This window comes from Indicator indicator, chromosome 21 (genome assembly GCF_027791375.1).
Source record: "Indicator indicator isolate 239-I01 chromosome 21, UM_Iind_1.1, whole genome shotgun sequence".
Lineage (NCBI taxonomy): Eukaryota > Metazoa > Chordata > Aves > Piciformes > Indicatoridae > Indicator > Indicator indicator.
Genome location: NC_072030.1, coordinates 3,012,900 through 3,037,033, shown reverse-complemented (window position 1 = coordinate 3,037,033; position 24,134 = coordinate 3,012,900). Strand labels below are relative to the sequence as shown.

General features: G+C 43.3%; 1 protein-coding gene across 3 annotated transcripts in view; it reads left to right on the top strand.

Moving 5' to 3' along the window:
- Positions 1-1,598: 1,598 nt before the first annotated feature.
- The window catches only part of TOLLIP (toll interacting protein), a 32,613-nt gene continuing 10,077 nt past the window's right edge, over positions 1,599-24,134 (top strand). For 2 of the 3 annotated variants that reach the window (XR_008489302.1, XM_054390290.1), the window contains exons 1-5: positions 1,599-1,631; positions 9,844-9,993; positions 14,811-14,993; positions 16,243-16,395; positions 19,164-19,254. Coding sequence is in view for 2 of the 3 variants with exons in the window: in XM_054390290.1 (XP_054246265.1) it covers positions 1,599-1,631; positions 9,844-9,993; positions 14,811-14,993; positions 16,243-16,395; positions 19,164-19,254 (610 nt within the window). In the remaining variant the exon portion in view is untranslated. The remainder of the gene's footprint in view (positions 1,632-9,843; positions 9,994-14,810; positions 14,994-16,242; positions 16,396-19,163; positions 19,255-24,134) is intronic. The other variant, XM_054390291.1, reaches the window with a different exon arrangement.

Sequence of the window (24,134 nt, the reverse complement as noted above, 5' to 3'; positions counted from 1 at the left end):
CTTCCTCATTTACCTCTCTGGGGTTTACTTACTGTTTTAACCACGTTGACTCAAGAAGCTTCAAAATCATTTAATCACTGAAACTCTGCTGCATGTACATAGAGTTTCCTGGAAAAGGCTACATCTGGACAGCATTTGTTATAAAGCAATGCAACTAGACAGTGCACAAGCTTTGTACAGACAAGGGCACATATCTGACATTGTAACTGCTGAATGCTCTTAATCACCCAGCTCCATTTGACATCCTAGTGCTCCTTCATACAGTGCACTTCCTCTGCTGAAAGTCCTACTCAAGAAGCAGTGAAAAAAAAACTCATCCCTTTAGCTACCTCCAAGAAACTTATCCGCTTCTCCTGCAAAAAAGAAAAAAAAACAACCCACCACCTTACATCAAGACAGTTTAGAGACTTAAGCTATTAAAAAAAAAAAAAGAGGTGAATTTCCCCTTCTTTTTAACAAGTAAGAATCCTTTTCAGGTTTTCTAGCTGTAGGAACAAGGGAAGGATGATTTGCTTCTCTAATGGTTTTGTAGGTTGACCTGAATTCTGCTTGCAGCAAAGGAACTGCTGATAGGGCTAGGAGGGAACATTACTGCCTCTCTCTTCAGCTGCCTGGTTGACTTTCAGCTGCCATCAACTGTATTTTGTTCAATGGCTCCCAATCAATTATATCCTGTAGTACTCTTTTTTTCCTGAGTATCAAGACACAAGTGGAAAGATGAGGCCGTTCCCACTCCAAGTAGCTGCTCGGGTAGTGCGGAATAAAGAGCTGGTGCTATATTTGGAGCGTTTCTAATTGCACTGTTCTATTTCCAGCTGCCAAAATCCACCCTAGAATTTTAATTAAGGGCTAAATTCATGCACCAGCTCCTAACGACAGGAAACAGTTACGTTACTTAAATAGGCTTTGAAACCATCAGATTTTTATCTCCTGTAGCAGCGCTCGGATGAATATTAAAGCTGCGTTTGTTCTTTGCAAAGGGCTGCAGTTGCTCAGCGAGATGGCTAGGAGTCCAGAGGGCAGGCAGGCAGGGCAAAACGCCCTTTCTTTACGTGCATCGCACCCTGGCAGCAAAATCAGCAAGGATTTCTCCCTGCACTGCCCCACAAAGCCCCTGTCCGGCAGCCGGAGCGGGCGGTTTGTCTGAGGCCCGACGGGGGCAGACGAAGGCACCTGCGGCCCCAAGATGTCCGCCCCAGGCCCCGGTGTCGCGTCGGCTCCTCCCCAGCGCCACGGCACCCCCTAGTGCCAGCGGCGCCTCCCGCCGCGCCGCGCTCCATTGCGGCGGTCACAGAGCGCATGCGGAACGCCGGCTACGCGCCCACGCTCTCACCCCACCAGCAGGCCAACGGCCGCATGCGCAGTACGAGGTTTGCGCCGTTCCCGACCATCACCCTTACGCATGCGCACGGCGGGCTCTGGAAGCCGCCAGAAGGGGCGGGGCAGCTACGCGCCGCTGGGGGCGGGGTTGGGGTCAGCTGAGCCGCGCGGCCGGCGCTGAGTGACGGTGAGCGGCGGCCCTTGGGCAGTAACGGGAGCGACGGCGGCGGCCCGGCCTGGCGGGGCGGAAGGAAGCGTCTGGGTCCGGGGCAGGCGCCATGGCGACCACCGTCACCACGCAGCGCGGCCCGGTGAGTGCTGCAGGGTGCGCTCCTGTTAATTTCAGCGGCCTCACCGCCTTCGTGGTGAGACTCGGCTGGACCCTGTGGGGCCTCTCTCTGTTCTCCTCCCCCGCGGGCCGGCTCCTGCTAACGGGCCTGGGTGCGAGGGTAGCTTCCCCTTCTTGTCTCCCACGCGGCCCGTGGCTGAGGGAAAAGGGAAAGAGAAGACTTCTGCTTCTCTATACTGCCCGGACAGGGGGGAAAGGTTGAGAGAAGGAAGTCTGCTTCTGCTCCTGCTTTACCGTGGGGGGTTTGAGGAGACTGTGCTGCCCGTTCTTTGTCTAAGGGCCTTCCAGAGGAGGGAACGGCTTCGACTACGTCTAAGCTAACCTCTTTCGCTTTGAAGCAGAGTAGAGCATTCTGTTCTCACGGCTGGGCTGGGCAGGTTCAGGTCGCTGTCTCTGAGGCTGCCACCTGAAAGCTAGAACCTGAAACGCGCTTAGGAACGCATTGACTGGCAATACGTAGGCGTGTGTAAGGGAAGGAACCGAGCAGTTTTAAAGCCAATTTAATAATCTTCTGGGGGTTAGTGTTGATAGTTCATTGGAAACGTGTCACTGCCTGGTTGTGCCCTGGAATAATCTTGCCACACGCCGGGATGTTCTTCTCTGTGTAGTATCACTGCAGTGTAAAATCAGCTCTCGATAGGTGTGCTGATCCTGCAGGGAAGAATCTGGTAGTAGCTGACGATGTGACGTTGCTCTGCAGGCAAAATGAGATTTTCTTAATCAGTATTTAAACTGTATTTCAATTCCTAGAAATGGTTACTTTTTTTCTGTGCAGCCTTGATGAAGGACCTCAGGAGTGAATTATTAAACTGCCCATCTTGAAAAGCTGCATTGCTGTCTGTGGTTATGTCATGACAGTAATATCATGTGGTTGTCAATTGAATCCCTTAAAACGCTTTATTTGTCTGGTCTTCCAGAGTAGAATCCTTTTACAATGGATTGTGGTGATGGTTCTGTTGTTGGAGTAAAATTTAAATTTTTAATTAATGTTAATAAGTGAGTGAAATTGTTTGTTGTCTCTTGATGGTATCAAGAGAAGACAGTGACTGCTGTTAAGGTTGAATCTATGCTGAATTAGTTGCTATCCCCTAAGGCTTGGTGTTTGAGAGTTGGTGTGATTGCAGCCAAGTGGAATTCTATCAATATGTAACATGTTTTACTCAGAAAAGCTCAAAATTACCTAAATATCTGAAAAAAACCGAGTATGTTTTAAACTAACTTCACTTCTGTTTATCCCTAATGTTTGCAGAAGATTGGGAAGACTGAGGGAATGGATGCAGGAGTAGGAATAGAAGGAATTGGTAAGAAACTGAGTGTTTTGGCTAAAGCTGAAACAGGCCTAATTGCAGACCTGATTTATGTTGAGGTGGAGTGGCCTGGCTTTTTGAGGGATGTTCTACTCGCCTGTGATGCTAAACACCTTGCTGATATTGAGTACTTTCAGTATCTGCTTAACCTGGTGGCATCCTCTTCATGGGTTGAGATGAGGTTTTGTTGAGAACTTTCTTGGAGATGTTTGAATATCCTAACTGCCAAGTCCTTAAATGTTTGAAAAGAATACATCTCAACACTGAAGAATGTTGTTATTCTAGATACCTTGTTTTAGAATTACCTAGGTACTCCTGTATATCTCTCCTGGCAGTCTTTTGTTAATTAAAATTGATGTAAGCCTGACAAATGAAAAGGTGATGATGATCTTGTACAGCTTTAGTTTTCAGGGTGGTGTTTTTTCTTTTTTGTTACCTGATGTGTTCCTAACCTTGTGTGCTTGCTTCCTTGTCTGAACCACTTCAGAGATGTGAATGTTTTCAAATGAATGAATAAATTGTGCAATATTAAGCCGCCATTCACAGGTGAGGGTGTCAATGTGATACTTAACTCCAGAGTGGAAGATAGAATTCTACATGTTTCTATATATAAAACTGCATTACAAATCAATAGCCACTGAATGGTGCTGCAGGATTGGGAAACATTTCTTTTTAGCACTGCAGAGAACAGTTCTGTCTCTTGCTGTTTGAACAGGGAGGAAAATATTTGAGGTTGTTTCATGTGGGTAAGAGGATAAAGTATGGCCTTTTACTGTTGCCAGTCTTGTTCTTATACCTATGCTTTCTGGTTTGTGACAGTGCTTTTTGGCGAGTAATTAAAAGTTCTGATTTTTTTTTTTGTTTGTCTGGTTTTGAATGAAACATGACTGGAATTCATCCTGTTAGTGGTAAATATTCTATTAGAATATAGATTTCTCTGGCTCTTTTCAGGGTGTTCTGAAATTAGTGTGTTGTCACACTTTGTATTTTTTCAAGAGCAAACCAGCTTTTGGAATCTAAGCTACAGCTGAATATATAAGGGCTGATAATTGTTGTCTTTTCCAAGTGAGAGGTGTTAATAAGCAGTTTGATCAGGCTTCACGTTAAGTATTAGACACCAGCACCTTAGAGTTGTGATTCCCTAGCTGGCAAAATTAATCTCCATGCCTAATTCATTCACCATGCAAGAAAATATGTCAGCTTCTCCAAAATTAGATCAAGTACCAAGCTAGGACTACTTAGATTTCTGCTCTGAAGATTTGAGGTCTTCTGATGGGCAAGGTTATACTTATGATTACTTCTCTTTTCTTGTCCTAATACTGTTACTTAACTACATAAGTTTTGTTGCCTTTGATGTTACTTACAATTTTGTCTTGAGGCTCTTCAAACCTTGGATTTCTGAATCCAAGAAGCAATTCCAGTTTTATTGTCCAAAGTTGATACGTGTCATGCTGTCACAGTAGCAGTTGTGAATACAAAGTCTCGTCACCAAAATAACCATGTTGATAATTCTGAATATAGTTGAATATTTTATTATCATAGAACCACAGAATGGTTTAGGTTGGAAGAGACCTTAAGGATTACTTAGTCTCAACCCCCCTGCCATGGGCAGGGACAGCTCCTACTAGACCAGCTTGCTCACTTTGAACACTACCAGGTTTGGAGTCTCCACAACTTCCCTGGGTAAATTAGATACTTTTGTTTCTTATTAATATGTGGATCTATGTAGTGTTAGAATCTTAACCTGTGAAGGTGGAAGTTCCCTAAAGACACGTTGTTGGAATCCATTTGGATTTCAGAAGTCATTTAAAAACTTGGGGAAGGAAGATGTCATTGAGTGTTTCTGAGCAAAGTGTGTATTAATTTTTAAGCTCTGTGATCTGACCTCTGGGGCATGTTCCTTTGACAGAAAATGATGAAGGCAGCATTGGCAATGCTTTGAAGTTCTGGCTCTCTAAGAGATAAGAGAAGTACCCTAAGGCACTAAATGGCTTATTTTCTGGTGCACCCGGTGGCATTTTCTTTTGACCAAGAGTTGGAGGAAAGAAAGATCAGTGTTGGTATGTCTAGTGGTAAAGTAGAAAAAAAATAATGGCAGTCTGTTCCTGGAATTGGTGGCAATTATCTTTCTCCTTAATGCTAATCCTAGTGTGAATTTGCTATCAGTGTGGTGGATCTCTGCTGAACTCACTCAAGTTCATAATTTTTCATGCAGTGCTGGGTCCCAAATGGGTTGCAGTGTTCCAGATGTAGTCTAATGAGTGCCCAGTAAAGGGAAACAATTGCTTTCTTCAGCCTGCTGGCAGGGCTTTTGTTCCTCCAGTGTAATGTACTCTTAGGCCTCATTGTTGAGAGGGTGCCCTGCTCCTTCATGTTTAGTTTGCTCTCCACCAGGACCTGCATGGTTTTTCTCTGTAGAGCTGCGGCCCTGTCAGTTGTTCTCCAGCCTGTACCAGTGCCAGGGATTTTCCTGTCCGAAGTACAGGACTTAGCACTTGTTGTTGAATTGTGTTAGATTCCTTCCAGTAAATTCTTCTGGCTCTCTGGTTGTTGATACTGTCCTCAAGTATGCCAATCATTTTCCCCTAGACTTGAAGTCATCCTCAAAACTGCTGAGTGTACATTCTGTATTCATCTCTGGTTACTGACAGAAAAAATAGGAAGCTAGTTAGTCTCAGAGAAATGTTCTCAGTCTCTGAGAAATGTTGATTTGAGCCAACCTTCAGTGATGGCAACCACTGAACTTCAATTTCTGAGCTCCTGTGACCCAGCCAGTTTTTCACCCAGCCAGTGGCTCACTGATTTGGATTGTAATTACCAGGCTTTGGTACCTGCTGCTTTCTCTTTATTCACAGATTCTAATAATTTTGCTGTAGAAGGCAGTTGGGCTGGTTGGGCTTTCTTTTTTTTTCCTTCCTTTTTAAAGGCTTGGTAAAGGATGATGAATCCTAGTCCCTGTTTTTTTCTTCGTATGTCTAGAAATGGCTTCCAGAAGGACTTATGCTATGAATTTCTTAGCAGCCAAAGCAAAGCTGACCTACCTGTGGTTCCTCAGGTCATCCTTCTTGCCCTTTTGAAAGCTGGTTATGAGATTTGTCTTTCTCCCGTTGTACAGGACTTCTAATCTCCATGACCTTTTCAAAGATGATATGGAGTAGCCATGAAAAAATATCAGCCAGCTCTTTCAGGACCTCAGGATGCATCTGATCAATTTGTTTGTTAGAGTGTAAAACACAGGTCAAAAATTCTCTTTCATTGATTCATTCTTAAAAACGTTAAAATAATTTAAAAGAGAATGGTTAAAAGTTTTTTAGTAGCTAGGTGTTTAAAGCTTTTTTTTTTTTTTTTTTTTTTAAACCTGAAACTTCTTTTAATAATAGACCTTTGGAAGTCCCTTCAATCCAAGTCTCTTCTATGATTCTATCAGGATTTCTTGATGATGGCCAGTATGGAAACATTAGTTATCACCTCCTGAATGCATCATGTATGGTGGTTCCCTAAGTCAGGGCATTTGTGGTTGCCTTTGGTTCTGCTTTCCCTTGCCCTCCCTTCTGTTTCTAGACAATTCATATTTTTCCTAATAAACTTGATTGCATAGCAAATAATTAAAGTTAGTAGGAAATAATTACAAGGCAGGCTTTTTTTCCCTTTAGATGAATGCCTGATAAAAAGTTGTCTTCTGAACTGTAGTTCTACCCTAGCACAGTCTTACTGCTGTCCTTCTTGAGAGTTCTAATTCAGCTGTTAAATGGAATGAATCTTTTATTCTACAGCTAATGGCAGAGTGGGTTTGAATTCCACATTCTTCCTTGAATGTTGTTATAGTAGAGGGATGTGCATTTGTTTTACTGTGGGTGTTGAGTGGGATCAGTGATACAAGCTTCTCACTTTTTTTGCTTGCTTTAAAAACAAAACCTGGTTGAACTCAGGTTATGTAACTTTGTATTTTTGATTCAGGTTTGGAGGTGGCAATTATGTGCCTGTTTTTTAATGCTTGGAAGAAGACCTGAATTAGGTTGTTTTTGTTACAGATAAAAAGATTGTACGCTAGTGATTTGATATGGCATCAACTTATAATTAGCATAAGACCTCACTAAGTGGTGTGTTTTCCTCAATAAGAATCTCTTCTAGATACTTCACTGACTGTGTCACCAGGACTTGCATACCAGAGCTGAACATTTAAGCATATGCATCTCCTGCTCCCCACTCTTCCTTTTGGAGAGTTTTACTGCTTGGATCTTCTGGGAATTTAGTAAAAGTAGCTGTTTTCAGTGTCTGCATATGTCTGCTCTGTGCTTCCAGGATGAGGATCACAGAATCACAGGATGGTAGGGGTTGGATGGGACTTCAGGAGACACTTGAGTCCAACCTCCTTGCCAAAGCAGCATCACTTAGGGCAGGTGACACAGGAAGGCATCCAGGCAGATTTTGAAACTCTCTGGAGAAGGAGACTCCACAATCTCTCTGGGCAGCCTGCTCCAAGGTTCTGGCACCTTCACACCAAAGAAGTGTCATCTCATGTTGAGGTGGAACCTCTGTGTTCCAGTTTGTGCCTGTTGTTCCTTGTCCTATCACAGGGCACCACTGAAAAGTGCCTGGCACCTTCACCCTGAAGCCCACCTTTCAGATATTTATAGATGTTGATCACAAGATCCCTTCTCAGCCTTCTCTTCTCCAGACTAAACAGCCCCAGGGCTCTCAGTCTCTCTTCACAGGAGAGATGTTCAAGTCCTGTAGCTTCGTATGAGGTAACTGAATGATGCAAAACCAGCTTAGATACTGTAAGGCAACTGCCTTACATATTTTGTTTGTCCCTTTTGGGCCTCAGGCCAGAGAGTTGTTTATATATTTTCTTTCTAAGCAGTGTTTAGATGCCTTGAACAAAATTTAGAGATATTATTAGACTTCTGATGTGCATGAATAAAGCTTACCAAAGTCCATGTTAAGATGGTTGAGAGGAAATATGCTGTCCTGTTTTCTGCGAAGCTAGCATAGGGAGCATGCACATGTGGCAGTGTAATTTCAGAGCTGCAGCCACCACTTCTCACTACAGGAGACCTTTATGATGTCTGTTCTCAGAGTTGTTCATAATAGCATTTTTGAAACTTCTGGAGGTGAAGGGTTGGAGGAGGCCTGCTGTGTTGTAAATGCCTTGCTCATTCTGTTGCCAATTGGAATTTTTCCTGAATTGATTATGTTTTATTTTTAAACTAACTTTTTTTTTTATATAACAAGTATTCTAAAGAGGCTGTATGGCATTGGAACAGGTTGCCCAGAGAAGCTGTGGAGGCTTCAAGCCTGAAAGTGTTCAGAGCCAGATTGGACAGGAACTTGATCAACCTCATGTGGTAGGAGGTGTTCCTGTCCATGGCAGGGGGTTGGAACTAGATGATCTGTAAAAGCTCCCTTCCAACCCAAACCATTCTGTGAGAAGGCTCAAACTTAAATAAGCATTCTTTTAATGTTAGTATTATATTTTAGCTTAAGCCTTCTCCCTCCATGCCCCCATTTCCCCCCTTATTTTTCAAAACTTAAGCTGCTTAAGATATTAATATTTTTAAGATACTTATAAACAAAACTAATTCCCTCTTCTCCCTCCCAGCAGCCTAGCAGGAGGAATTCAGTACTTCCTCCCTAGCTTTTTGGATAGGCTTCCTTTCTGGTAGGTAACACTTTCTGCTGCCAGGATCCTGAAGCTCTAGGGTAGCAGTAGTCACACGGAATGCGATTTGGCAAGAGCTGCAGTTTCTGTCTCCAAGATGCAATCTTGACGTGCAAGTGCTCTCTCATCCTCAGAAGCTATGTCCTAGAGGCCTGTTAACTTCTGCAGTTATGTTCTGTAGGCATCTGTCTGCCAGATACACGATTGAGTAACCTTGCCCTGGATTGCAACACGAGAAATTGCACTTTGTCTTGATGGGCTGGGCACTTCCACGTTAAATGCGTAACTGACTCTGCAGACAAGAGAAATGAGGACAGCTTAGTGATAAATATTCTCTGCTGCTGTATTTGCTTTGTGAAGTTTTTATGGTGTGCTTGTTATTTTAATGTGATGATGGCTTTCAATGTGTTGTTGATGTTCACTGAGCAGTTAAAACCTAGACACAACAAATCGGTGTGGATTGACAAGGAAGAGGTAGAAACTTTCTGTTACAAAGCCAACACAATATACAGGGTGACTGCTGAGTCATATTGTCACATGTTTCAACTTCCTTTAATATGTTACTACTTTGGGTTTTTCATTACGATTCTTCCTTGTGATAGACCAGATTTTGAATTCCTCCTTTGTTTTGAGTGTGGTGGAATTTTGTCCATGAAGTGTCCCCAGGGTTAGTTACAGGCTGACTGTGTCTGACCTTAAAAAAGCATTAGGGCATTTGAATGTTGAAGGATTTAGTTAGGTTGAAGGATTTGGTTCACAGAAAGCATTGTCTATTTGATCTGTCTTGAAGGTGACTCTGAAAGTGACCTTTTCAGATGAATGTAGGCTGCTGTGTCACAGGGATGATTTGTCTAATGTGAGTGATGAAGAAGTGAAGGAGCTAAGTGCCCATCAGATGCCCTATGTGAAACTTGGTAGCTTTAATTTTTGTAGGGACTACTTAAATGTTTATCTGGAGCAGCCTTGGCTTTGCCTGTCCTACTTTTTTCAGAGACTTATATCGGAAATGAGTGGTTTTGAAAGTGAGCATGAGAAGGTTCTCTACATGAGCTGGCAGTGTTGTTGTTTAATTTGTACTTTGTCCATGCTCTCAAACTAAATTAAATTCTACTGAATGTTTTCTATTGCTTCTCTTTGATATTCTTCGTGTTCATTCTGAATGTGAAAGTCAGAAATTAGAAGGTGTTTTCTTTTTCTTTTTTCAGGTATATGTTGGTGAGCTTCCTCAAGACTTTCTCCGTATTACCCCAACACAGCAGCAGCAGCAGATCCAGCTGGATGCCCAAGCAGCTCAGCAGCTTCAGTATGGAGGCCCAATGGGTACTGTAGGCAGGCTCAGCATTACAGTAGTACAGGTATAAAGTGTAGCATCTTTGCACAATTAAGTCCTTGTAATTAATTAGTACAATTAATCTGTTTGATCTGTGGCCACACAAAAAAAAATTCTGTTGGAACTGGAGTTGCTAAATTACTTGCATAGAGGAAATGAGTAATGCTTAAAGGTTTTGTAGCTTTGTGTTGATGTACAGCCTTCCATGTTTCTCTCAGCCTGGAGAAGACTCTGGGATTACCTTATAGCTGCCTTTCAATACCTATAAGGAGCCTCCAGAAAAGCTGGAGAGAGGCTATTCATAAGGATATCTAGCAATAGGACAAGGGGGAGTGGTCTGAAGCTGAGGGAGAGTAGGTTTAGACTGGTTCTTAGGAAGAAGTTCTTCAGTACAAGGGTGATGAGACTCTGGAACAGGCTGTCCCGGGAGGCTGCGGATGCCTTCTCTCTAGGGGTGTTCAAAGCCAGGTTGGGTGAGGCCTTGAGCAAGCAACTGTGATTGAGAGGTGTCCCTGCCCATGGTGGGGAGGTTGGGAGTAGGTGATCTCTAAGGTCCCTTCCAGCCTGAGCTGTTCTGTGATTCTCATACATCAGCATTTTGTCCAGTGTCATCTTTCATAGCTGCAGAGTGCAGCAATTTCCTGTAAAGCCTGCTATTACCACACACAATCAAATAAACTCAGGGGGGTTGGCAGTGAACAGGTTTCTCTGAGAGCTTCTGTTAAGAAGGCTTCCTCTAGAAACACTGAATAGTGGAAGGCTTTAGCATTTTGGAGAATATTACAGGGAACTGCAGTTGTTTTACATACTTTTTTCCTTGACTGCTCTGTTCCATCCCCATGTTCTCTAATGCATTTCTTGTTTTTCCTGGTGCTTTCTGCAGGCTTTCTTAGTCCTAGCTCTTTATTTTCTGCTTCCTCTTTTCCCTTGTTATCCTTTCTTTCATCTCTTGGCAGCACTGTAGTTCATTTTTGCATAAGACTTCAGGTTTCAAAACTTACCTGTCTTAACACAACTGTCTACATTAGCATACCAGGTGTTCTTCATATTACCTCAACACACCTCATCTTTCACAAGTGCTGTTTTCAAGTCATTGTCTAAAAACATATCAAAGAGATATTTAGCCATAAATGTAGCACCTAGCTTGGAATACCACGTGTGGTTACAGCTCCAGGGTGAGTCTTTACTGGGGAGTAAACCCAGACAGGGTTTCTCAGGAAAAAAGAGTTGCTGATCTTTCCTTTCTGTGTGCTTCACTGGTCAGTTTGTTCCTTCACAGCCTGTATCCTTCCTCTGCAAGCTGGAGGTAATCATTTTTCAAAGCTTATTCTTTCTAAGTTCTAGTCACCTGTTCACTGCAGTCACTTGCAGCCTTCTTTCTTAGTCCTGATGAGTGTCCCAGTCTGTGCTCACAGTGTTCAATTGGAAGCCTCTTCTGCAACTCTGAGAAGCACAAAAATGTTGCCATTTTTACAGTATGGTGGAAAAAGCTTTATATAATATTTTTTTTCCAGAGCTGGGTATAGATGATTCAGAATAAACCTCAGGCCTGTGAGGAAACAAAATATTTCTCAAACAACACACTGTGCCTCTCTTACCTCTCTAGCAGTTTCTAGCACTTGTAAATTACTCCATAGGCTCATCTTTGGCTGTTTGCTTGGACAGCTTAAAGTGCTCTTTGTCATGGGACGTTGATGCAATCAGCATAGATGGTAGAGTGCCTGGAGCAGATCGAGAGGCAGACAGTGCAGTGTTGAACAAGGAGTTCTGTATCTCTCACCTTGAGTGTGTCTCTGCAGAAACACCCAGATTCCTGTTTGGATGAGTGAAGTGATGAAGTTCATACTGGTTTTATCAGGTTCAATCCTTATTTATTTTTAGCTATTTTTATGTTGCTTGAAGAACAAAACCTAATAGCTGTTCATGATGCTGTGCCTGTGAGTAACCACTTGTTACAGAGTCACAAGATAGTTGAGCTTATAGAGGGCCTCTGGGATTTAATCCAAACCTTATCCCACCCCTATTCACTCCCAGGCCAGTCTCTTAATCAAGGATTGGGGAGGATGTTTTTAATAAGGAAAGGCAGAGAGAGCTAGGGAACAGTCTTGGGGGGAATCTTAGCAACTTGTAGTCCCTGTCATCAGGTGTTTACAGAGAAGGCAGCCAGGCTCTTTTCAGTGCTGTCTAGAGGAAAGACAAGGGGTGCAGTGAGCACTAATTGAAACTCAGCAAACTATTTTAAATATTTGAAGAACCTTTTCTGTGACTTTTCAAAGCTCAGAACAGGTTGCCCAAAGGGGTTGCGGAGCTTGCATCCATGGAAGACGCTCGGAAATTGCCTGAGCTTTTGACTCTGTATTGAGTGGAGAGCTTGCATTAGACAATCTCTAGAGGGTTCCATCCAACCTCAGCCGTTCTGTGACCTCATTGCTGGACTTGTTCAAGTGTGACCATATCTTCTACAGCCCAGACCTAAAGAGAATAGTACTTCAGGTATGGTCTCTCCAGTGCTGAGTAGAAGGGATCCTCTTCTTTGACCTCCTAGCTGCGTTTTGCCTAATGCAGTCCAGACTGCTTATTGCCTGTCGTCTTTGCTTCAAGGTGCATTGCTGGCTTATTCCCACCTTGGTGTCCATCAGGATCACCAGATGCTTCTTTGCAGGGCTTGTGTCCAACCAGTTGGCCCACAGCGTATAGTTGTGCATGTGGTTTCTTCCCCCTCAGGGGCAGAGCTTTGTACTTTCATTTGTTGAACTTTGAGATTCCCATCTGGGCTCTTCTCCAGCTTGTCAAGGTCCCTCTGAATGGCAGCACAGCCCTGTGATGTCCCAAGAGATAGTCTTCTGCTCTTCTGAGAGTTCAGGCAAGAACATTATGGGAACCTTGGCTGTGTATTGAGGCATGTGACACCCTGAACAGGAGACTTACCACAGTGTTGTTAACCTGTGGAACATGAAAAGCTGGTTCAAGTCTTTTCTATTTAAATATGGGCTGATAAAATATTTAGAGCAGCCTGCCTTAATTCTGTTACTTCCCTCCCAAGAAGATCAGAAAATACTGGGGGGAAGGTAATGTACTTCTTTTTTTATTTGTGGATACATAGGGATGGTGTTGAGTTTGTCTAAGCACAGTTGGTTGTGTCCTCTTAAATTACTAGACAGTCAATTTATGTTCTTTTTTGATGATAAACTGCTTCATAGCATGACTTCAGAGTCTAGACAGTGCATAATTTAGGTGCCAACTTTCTTACTTTAAGCCCACATTTACAATTTGAGACCTTTCTCACCAGCTCTCATGTATGAATTACTGAACCAGCGTGTGCTCTGAAGGAGAAAAGAGCTTTCCAGGCCACAGCTGCCTAAATCTTATGCAAGTTCCAACTGTTCTAGTTCTTTAAATGTCCTGTAGGGAGGAGGCATCCTAGGCACCATATTTTGTCACTTGTCTTACTATAAAAAGAACTATGGGCTGCTCAGAGAAACAGCATGTCCAGAAAGTCCAATTTCTGTGTTGGCATAGTTATGCACCAGTACTCACTGTGTTGTCTTCAGGGCTGTCATCAACTTAACTTTGTTCTATTCCTCTGATGTTACAGCAAAAGTGTGTTTGACATCTTCTGATTTTATGGTAATGTAGTACTCAAATTGCCACTGATACTAGTGCCACTGCCATTAAGTGTTATCAAGTGCACACACTGAATTGAGGAAGTTTTAAGCACTTGGAAAGATAGGATCTAGGAGATTTTACCTCACCTGAGCTGCTTTTGCCATTTGTGGTGAATCCTAGAACGGTGGGGATTGGAAGAGACCTTTGGAGATACAGTCCAACTCCTGCTAAACCAGGGTTACCCACAGCAGGTTGCCCAGGACTGCAATGTCCAGGTGGGTTTAGAGTCTCTCCAGAGAAGGAGACTCCACAACCTCTCTGGGCAGCCTGTTCCAGTGTTCTGTCACCATCACAGGAAAGAAATTTCTCCTTAGATTCAAATGAAACCTCCTGTATGCTGTTTTGTACCCATAGCCCCTTGTCCTGTAACTGGCCACCACTGAGAAGAGCCCAGCCCCGTCCACATGACCTCCAACTTCACATATATTTGTAAGATTCCCTCTCAGTCTTCTCTTTTCCAGGCTAAACAGACCCAGGTCTCTCATCTTTTCCTCATAGTCATCCTCACAGTTCTGCACTGGGCTTTTTCCAGTCTCCTAAACATCTTCACAGCCCTGCACTGGACTCTCTCCAGTAGTTCCCTGTCTGTGTTGAACTGGGGAGCACAGAACTGGACACAATACTCCAGATACACTCTCTCACTAGAGCAGAGTACAGGGTGAGGAGAAGCTCCCTTAACCTGCTGGCCACACTTTTCCTAATGTAGCCTACAATACCATTGGCCTAGGCCATGGCAGCCCATTGCTGGCTGATGCACTCTGAGGTCCTTCTCCTCAGGGCTGCTCCACAGCAGGTCACCCCTCACCTGTACTGGTGCAGGGAGTTGTTCCTCCCCAGGGGCAGGACCCTACGCTTGCCTTCACTGAACCCGATGACGTTCCCTGTGCCCAACCCTCCAGCCTGCCCAGGTCTCACTGAATGGCAGCACAGCCTGATGGGCTGTCAGCTACACCTCCCAGTTTGGTATCATCAGCTCCTAGACATTTAAAAGAATCCTTGCCTCCTGTTTTCATCTCAATGCTGTTGCTCTAGAATTTTTTCTCATCCTTTTTCCTTCCTGTCTACCTCATAATTGAATCCCTGTTCAACGGTTGATTCTCTTTGTGAACTGATAGCAGTTAACTTCTTGAGTTGATGTAAATGCTGCATGTTTACAGACTTTCTCTTCTTTTCCAGGCAAAACTGGCAAAGAACTATGGAATGACCCGCATGGATCCCTACTGTCGGATACGGCTGGGCTATGCTGTGTATGAAACTCCAACAGCACACAATGGAGCCAAGAACCCTCGCTGGAACAAAGTCATTCAGTGCACGGTTCCCCCAGGCGTGGACTCTTTCTATCTAGAGATATTTGATGAGGTCAGACCGGCCATATGTTAGTTAGTCAATCCCTCCCCATCTCCTGTTTGGCCTGAGGTTTGGGTGAAATCATAAAAAAAAAAAAAAAAAAAAAATTGAGTTACCAAAGGCAGTTTCTTAGCTCTGCTCTCTGGGAGTAGCTGAAAAATATTTAGAATCCCAAGAGCAGCAATACATAAGGTTTCCCTCTCCCCCAGCAATGTCAGAGCTGTTCCTTTGCTAACTGATAAGGGGCAGAGAAAGAAGCAAAAATGTCTGATGTTTAAGCTTCCCCTTGCTGTCAGAATGCCCCGCAGCCTCCTATTCTGTACTGTCCCTATTAAAAATAGCCTGCTTATACAATGCTGTTTCACTCAGAAATCCTTCAGTGTTGTTCCAACCCAGGAGGAGCTTGGAAGCTTTCCCAAGCTCAGAAATGCTGAGAATAAAACTGCCAAATGCAGCCTGGGTGTAGTCACTGGGATTTATTAGCAGAAACAGAGAGGCTACAGCTGAAGCTGAAGTCTATGATTTGCCTGGGGTTTTTTCTGCCTCTTAACTGTGTGTAGTCAGACTTGACACTACAGCACTTGTGTGGTCATTAAATGAATGAGGCCTTTGGATGCTGTTTTTGTGGGCTTTATTGATGGGTTCATAGATTCATAGAATGGTTTGGGTTGGAAAAGACCTCAGATCATCTAGTTCTAACCCCCGTGGCATTGGCAGGGACACCTCCCACTAGCCCAGGTTGCTCAAGGCCACATCCAATCTGGTCTTGAACACCTCCAGGGAGGAGGGGGCATCCACAGCCTCCCTAGGCAACCTGTTCCAGTGTCTGTTTTATTGCTGCCACAGAGGTGGCAGATCAGTTCCTGTATCTGCTCCTGAATCACTGAAGTTCAGTCTGTTGTAGATTAAACAGAAGCTGTTTACATTCAGTTAATAACCTCTGATGTGATGTCACTAGATCACACAGATTAAGCTGATGTTGTATTTCTAGATGTGTTCTGCTTCAGGTTTTGAATTTCTTGCAGTTAAATATCTGCAATCAATCCAGAATCCCACTGCAAGCATGCTTCATCCTCGCTGGGACAGGAGGTGGTGGAAATATTTACTGATGCTTTAGTAGTTTCCAAAGGGATAGCTTGAAGTTGGCAAAATGGACTAGCATGGAACTGATGGAAGTGTTAGTGCAGAGTAATTTAACTATTGGGTGGTGTTTTTTTCCCAGGACAATTAACTTGATGATGCTTTTTCAATCCCATTCCAGAGGGCCTTTTCAATGGATGACCGCATCGCCTGGACACACATTACGATTCCTGAGTCTCTGAAACAAGGCAATGTGGAGGATGAGTGGTACAGCCTGAGTGGGAGGCAGGGTGATGACAAGGAAGGAATGATTAATCTGGTGATGTCCTACACGGTAAGCTGAGTGTGGGCTGGCAGGAGGAAGGTAGAGAAGCTTCTTGGATAGCTGGAAGTGGAGTGGAAGTAGTTCCATTGTGCCTTCCTAGGTGGTGTGTGTTAGACTTGGTGGTAGTTTTAGACTATGCTTTTAAATTTTTTCACAGATCTTAAGCAGAAGGTAGTAAAAGAATGACTCCTAATACTGGGAATAGCAGTCAAAAATATGAGTTAGATAATAACACATTATAATACTAAAATATTTGTGCTAATTATATTTATGGATTAGCTATATATATCTGCTACTGAAAATACTTTTTGGGGTGGTGTTAAATGGGTATTTATTTGTCTTGGTTTGCAATTATTAAAAACAAAAAAAATCAGCTTACTCTCAGAATCACAGAATGCATCAAGTTGGAAGGGACTCCCAAAGGTCCAACCCCCTTGCAGTCAGCAGTCCCTGCAAGGGACATCTCCAACTAGAACAGGATACTCAGTGCCCTATCAAATTTGACCTTGAATGTCTTCAGTGAGCCCTGCACCACATATCTGGGCAACCTGTTCCAGTATCTCACCACCCTCACAGTAAGCAACTCCATCCTAATGTCTAACCTAAATCTCCCCTGCTTCAGTTTCAAACCATTGCCTCTTTTCATGTCATCACAAGTCCCTCTAAACCGTCCTTCCTCAGCTCTGCTGTAGCCCCCTCCAGGTACTGGAAGGCTGCTCTGAGGTCTCCCTGGAGCCTTCTCTTCTCCAGGCTGAACAGCCCCAGCTTTCCCAGTCTGTTCCCATAAGGGAGGTGCTCCAGCTCTCTGATCATCTTTGTAGCCCTCCTCTGGACCTGCCCCAGCAGGCCCATGTCCCTCTTGTGTTGCAGGCCCCAGAGCTGGACATAGTACTCAAATTAGTTAAGTGGTGCATTGGCATTGCTAATTTAATAGTAATGATATTAATTAAAACAAGGCTTTGTGGAATTAGTCATAGAAATGTTGAGGTTGGAAGAGACCTTTGAGATCGTCAAGTCCAACTGCTCACCTGGAGCTCCCAATCTCATCACTACTGATAAGACACTACCACTCAAGCAGCAATCTAACACCAAGTTTGGGGTTTTAATTCTTGTTCATGTGGTGCTCCTGGTCTTGAAATGCTGATTTATCCTGGTCCATTTTGCAGCTTATGGACTATTCTCTCTGTTCTGTCACCAGTCTGTAGCTGTTGGATAGTACGTGCAGCCCTGAATGCTTCCTCCTGCATTTGCACATCATCAGGAGGTCCAAGTTGCAGTTGAGAGCACAAATGGGGTCAGATGTTCCCTGTTTGAAATTCACATCCTGCCCCACATCTAAACAGTTGTTCATTTACCCCAGGGGAGATGAGTTTCTAATTAGGCTATAGTTACCTGTGGTAGTAAAAGGGAATGAAGTTAAACTGATGTCAGTGGCCTGGATGAGAGAACAGAGGGCACTGTCAGCAGGTTTGCTGATTACACCTAACTGGGAGGAGTGGCTGACATATGTGAAGGCTGTGCTGCCATTCAGGAGACTTGGATGGGGAGAAAATGAATGAAATCCAACAAGGACAAGGTTAGAGTCCTGCATGTGGGAAGGAACAACCCCATGGATCAGTGTAGATTGTGGACTGATCTGTTAGAGCAGCTCAGGGAAAAGGACCTGGCAGTCTTGGTGGACAACAGGATAGCAATGAGCCAGCAACTGTGCCCTTGTAGCCAAGAAGTCCAGTGGCATCCTGGGGTGAATTAGAAGGTCTGTGGTAAGGCGAGAGAGGTTCTCCTGCCCCTCTACTATGCCCTCATGAAGCTACACCTGGAATATAGTGTCTGGTTCTAGGCCACTCAGTTCAAAAAGGACCACAGGGAACTGCTTGAAAGAGTCCAGCACAGAGCCACAAAGATGCTGAAGGGAGTGAAACATCCCCCTGCTGAGGACAGGCTGAGGGAGATGAGGCTCTGTAGCTGGGAGCAGAGGAGCCTGAGGGGTGCCTCAGTCATGTTTATAAAGATGTGCAGGACAGTGGCAGGAGGATGGAGCCAGGCTCTGCTCAGTGATGTCCAATGATAGGACAAGGGGCAAAGAGTGCAAGCTGGAGCATAGCAGGTTCCACATAAACATAAGGAAAATTTTTTTTCACTGTGAAGTTGATAGAGCCCTGGATGAGGCTGCCCAGAGAGGTTGTGGAGTCTCCTTCTCTGGGGACATTCAAAACCCACCTGGATGTGTTCCTGTGTGACCTGCCCTAGGTGATCCTGCTGTGGCAGGGGGGGTTGGACTAGATGATCTTTGGATTCTGTGATTCTGTGTGATTGTTTAAAGCACTGGTTTACCTCAAAACCAGTTGAATTGAATTGAGGTTTGTTTCTAGGAGCAGTACACTGCTTTAATAAAACTGAGCTTTGCTCTAGGATTTAATTTCTAATGAATGCATCGTGTATTCATTTCACAAGACTAAAGCATGAAACCTGATTAAACTTCTATTTAAAAATAATTCATTTCAATGATAAAGTGAATCAAACTGCTGCAAAGGGCTGCTTTTGTGTTGATACTGCTTTACAGGCAAATGTCTGGAAAAGGATGGCAGCTACTTAATTTGCCAGGGACTTTTCTTACCGTTGATTAGCACTTTGTGTTGTCATAGTGTAACATTGAGCACAGAACATGGATTTGCAGTCTGACTCTTGGTTAGCAGATACTGGATTAATTGTTTGAATTGCTGGGTTTTAGGTTCTTTATTTCTTGAATAACTCTAATCTGTGCTTTTTGTGTCAAGTCTTTGCCAGCTGCCATGATGATGCAGCCCCAGCCAGTGGTCCTGATGCCCACCGTATATCAGCAAGGAGTTGGATATGTGCCTATAGCAGGTATGTTTTCTCTAATTGAAGACTCTTAGAACTTCCAGATGAAAGGCTTTGTTGAAATAACTACCAAATTTCTCCTGGTTTTCAAGATGTGAAGGTAGCTATAAATTGTTTTATCTGTAACCATTTTTCCCATGATACATTTTTGGGTGGAGTAAGCGAGTGAGTCTAGTGCAGGTCCACTTTCAGTCTTGTGCCCTGATTAAGGGAGCTGTGTGAGTTTGATTAGATGGATTGAAGTGATTCACAAGTTTTAACAAGTAGCTTGAAGGCTGTATTAGTGAGCTCTTTTAGCTGGGGAACTAATGACTTACACGTACCACAGGTGCCGAAAGGCTTCTCTTTTTGAGTATTTATTTTAGACTTATGTCAGGTTGCTGAATAAATACCTAGCAGGCTGCACTCTGATATAATGTGTACATATTGAAATGGTAGCAATCCATGTGTGAAACCATTCTGACTTCAGTGCAGCAAATGACTGGTGCTGTCAAAGCTGCAGCTTAAATAGCCCATGAAAGGACTGACTCTCCTCTGATGCTTGGCTGGAAACGTATTGCACAGTGTATGAGGCATGTAGCACAGGGAACAAAGGAGAAAGGTTAGGGAGCTCTGGGGACACACATTTGTGTGTACAGAAACACATCAGGAGGAGCTAAAGCAAGTGTGCTTGATTCTCTTGGTCTGTGCAAAGTAGTTTTGCACTTGTACAGAGAGGTGTTTTTACTTGGGGGTTGTGATTTTTCTCTTTTGCACTTGTACAAAGAGGTGTTTTTACTTGGGGGTTGTGATTTTTCTCTTTTGCACTTGTACAAAGAGGTGTTTTTACTTGGGGGTTGTGATTTTTCTTTTTTGCACTTGTACAGAGAGGTGTTTTTACTTGGGGGTTGTGATTTTTCTCTTTTGCACTTGTACAAAGAGGTGTTTTTACTTGGGGGTTGTGATTTTTCTCTTTTGCACTTGTACAGAGAGGTGTTTTTACTTGGGGGTTGTGATTTTTCTCTTTTGCACTTGTACAGAGAGGTGTTTTTACTTGGGGGTTGTGATTTTTCTCTTTTGCACTTGTACAGAGAGGTGTTTTTACTTGGGGGTTGTGATTTTTCTCTTTTGCACTTGTACAGAGAGGTGTTTTTACTTGGGGGTTGTGATTTTTCTCTTTTGCACTTGTACAGAGAGGTGTTTTTACTTGGGGGTTGTGATTTTTCTCTTTTGCACTTGTACAGAGAGGTGTTTTTACTTGGGGGTTGTGATTTTTCTCTTTTGCACTTGTACAGAGAGGTGTTTTTACTTGGGGGTTGTGATTTTTCTCTTTTGCACTTGTACAGAGAGGTGTTTTTACTTGGGGGTTGTGATTTTTCTCTTTTGCACTTGTACAGAGAGGTGTTTTTACTTGGGGGTTGTGATTTTTCTCTTTTGCACTTGTACAAAGAGGTGTTTTTACTTGGGGGTTGTGATTTTTCTCTTTTGCACTTGTACAGAGAGGTGTTTTTACTTGGGGGTTGTGATTTTTCTCTTTTGCACTTGTACAGAGAGGTGTTTTTACTTGGGGGTTGTGATTTTTCTCTTTTGCACTTGTACAGAGAGGTGTTTTTACTTGGGGGTTGTGATTTTTCTCTTTTGCACTTGTACAGAGAGGTGTTTTTACTTGGGGGTTGTGATTTTTCTTTTTTGCACTTGTACAGAGAGGTGTTTTTACTTGGGGGTTGTGATTTTTCTCTTTTGCACTTGTACAGAGAGGTGTTTTTACTTGGGGGTTGTGATTTTTCTCTTTTGCACTTGTACAGAGAGGTGTTTTGAGTGTTGTGATTTTTCTGTCAGATGAAAAGTTTAAGGCACATCAGTAAGCTTGGATTTGCCCTACTTAGAGAACTGCTAAGGAAGGGTCGGCTGGGTTTTATTTAAGTGTTTCACCTCTCAGCTCTTGTTGTATGGATATTTCTTCTGTAATAGATGTACTTTTTAGAGAAATAAGATAAAATTTAGATATTTTTAATTTCTTTACCTACAAACTTACGAATTGAGTGATAAAGTGTGTGGGACATATGCTAAGGACTGACACAGCAGATAGGTACATTTATTTTTATTTTTTTAAGACTCAATTTCTGATTGAATTCAAAACTTACAAGCCTGGAAAGAAGACTGGGTATGCAACTTAAAGATTCAGACCTCCTCTTTCATTTTGATAGAGTTAAGTTAGAGCAAAGCATGTCAAAGTTTTGGTTACTTACATTATTCCCTGATGAAAACATGCAGTTTGCTTCATTGAAAGTGCTTTCTATATCTTAACTCTCAGGATCTAAATCTTGTTTGCTTTGCCAGTGAACTAGTTGCAACTTGAGTGCATCTCTAAGTGTGATTTTTTTTTTTTTTTTTTTAAAGTTTGTTTTGTTTGGGTGGGGGGGTGTGTGTGTTTGTTTGGTTGGTTTTTTGTAAGCCAGGCTTCAGGGTAGCTTTTTTTCTGTTTGAATTGAATGCCATATTGGTTTGGCATGGAGGTTCATCTCACTCCTAGATACTGAAGCAGTTAGTGAAGTTCAAACATAGTTGTCTTGTGTATGGTTAAAGAAAACCAGTAGCTGGTATGGTTCATCTAGCAGTACAGTAGAAGGTGCTAGAGAATTTCTTGAACTGATCAAAATGAGAATGAGAATGTTTTTGCTGTAAAATTAACTGTGCCAGCCAGATTAGAAACAGCAGAAATGAAGAAACAGTTGAAATCAGACCTAGAACTGAACAGAAAACTGATACTAGACCTTCAAAGTTGAAAAGAGCAGTGATGGACCTTGGTGTTCTGTAAATTTTTATAGATTGACACAATGGTTTGGGTTGGAGGGACCCTAAAGATCCCCTAGTTCCAATGCCCCTGCCAATGGCAGGGACACCTCCCACCAGCCCAGGTTGCTCAAGGCCTCATCCAGCCTGGCCTTGAACACTTCCAGAGAGGGGGCATCCACAGCCTCCCTGGGCAACCTGTTCCAATGTCTCACCACCCTCCCTGTCAAGAATTTCTTCCTCATCTCCAATCTAAATCTCCCCTTTCCCAGCTTCAATCCATTGCCTCTCATCCTATTCCTTCAAGCCCTTGTAAAAAGTCCCTCCCCTAGCTTTCTTGTAGGCCCCCTTCAGGCACTGTATTTCTCTTGAGACTCTTTTCAGTAATGCTTGTTAAATCTACTTGAACAAGTACAGAAATAACTAATATTTAGGAAGGGATAGTAATAATTCTAGCATGTAAGAATCTGCCTTTATGTAATAATTTTGCTGCTCTGTATGTTTGGGCATTTCCCAACTGGAAAGGTCCAGCATGTTTCTCTTAATTTCTTCCATGATAATCTTCTGTATTAAAAATTTTCCTGATTCTCTGACTTTTAAAGCTTTGCATAATCTCACCTCTCAATTTGAATTTTTGGGAGAGCTGGAATGTTGTTCCTTGATTTTTATCAATGCCCAACTTATCAAAGGTGGCTTGTGACCAATTTTTGTTTTTTTTTTTTAATATTGCTGTGCTTTATATTTACTTGTTTAGAATGTCTGTGGGCACCATCTCAATGCACTGAGGTTTCAGGCTTCTGCCTCTTCACTGGTAAATGGCCCATTCATAATAATTAGATGGATGGTCATTTGGGGACTTTGTAAGTGACTTGGCTTCAGAATTACAGAATGTTATGGGTTGGGAGGGACCTCGAAGGATTATCCAGTCCAATGCCCTGCCAGAGCAGGATCACCTGGAGCAGATCACACAGGAACACATCCAGGCAGGTTTTGAGTATCTCCAGAGAGGGAGACTCCGCAAGACCCCTGGGCAGCCTGGTCCAGTGTTTTGTCACCTTCACAGTGAAAAAATTTTTCTTCATGTTTCCATGGGACTTCCTATGCCTCAACTTCACCTGTTGCCCCTTGTGCTGGCATTGGGCATCACCCAGCAGAGCCTGGCTCCAGCCTCTGGGCACTCACCCTGCACATATTTTTAAATATGAATGAGGTCACCTCTCAGGCTCCTCTTCTCCAAGCTACAGAGCCCTCAGCTCCCTCAGGCTCTCCTCGTAAGGAAGATGTTCCACTCCCTTAATCATCTTTGTGGCTCTGTGCTGGACTCTTTCAAACAGTTCCCTGAGGTCTTTCTTGAACTGAGGGGCCCAGAACTGGACACAGTGTTCCAGATGAGGTCTCACCAGGGCAGAGTCAGAGGGGCAGGAGAACCTCTCTCGACCTACTCACCACAGCCCTTGTAATGCACCCCAGAATGGCATTGGCCTTCTTGGCCCCAAGAGCACACTGCTGACTCGTGGTCAATACTTCAAATGTTGCATACCAAGTAAATAATAAAAGTCTTTCCAAATTATAAAAGGAACTAACAATGTTCCTTGGAAGGCATGGAATGTTGTCAGAATGTTTTCTGTATCCTGAACCAGGTACTCCTCCTGCATTCTGTAAACTCCTTCAGAAAGATGCCTGCAATCTGCTGGCCTTCCATGCCCTGCTGAACTGATGTATCTCCTGGAAAAACTCCATTGGGACCCTTTCATAGATTCATAGAAGGTTTGGGTTGGAAGGGACCTTGATGATCCAACCCCCCTGCTTCAGGGAAGGCAATGGTAGCACATCAATACACTGCACAGGGATGGCTTGCTTTTTTCCCCATCCTCTTAGCTGAGGTTTTTTTTATCTATCCAGTGAAATGAGTGTATTCAATTCTGCTTGAATTCTATTTGTTTTCTTCAGAAAAAGCACTGAATAGTTCATTCCATCTGAAATGGAAGAGCATCTGCTGTTGGGCAAGACTGTTAGAATCTAAGTCTTACCTGTGATTGAAGTACAAAATGCTTCTCCCAACAGTTTAACAGTTACTTGTTAACTGTCCAAAGTAATGGTGAGATGGGGGTGTC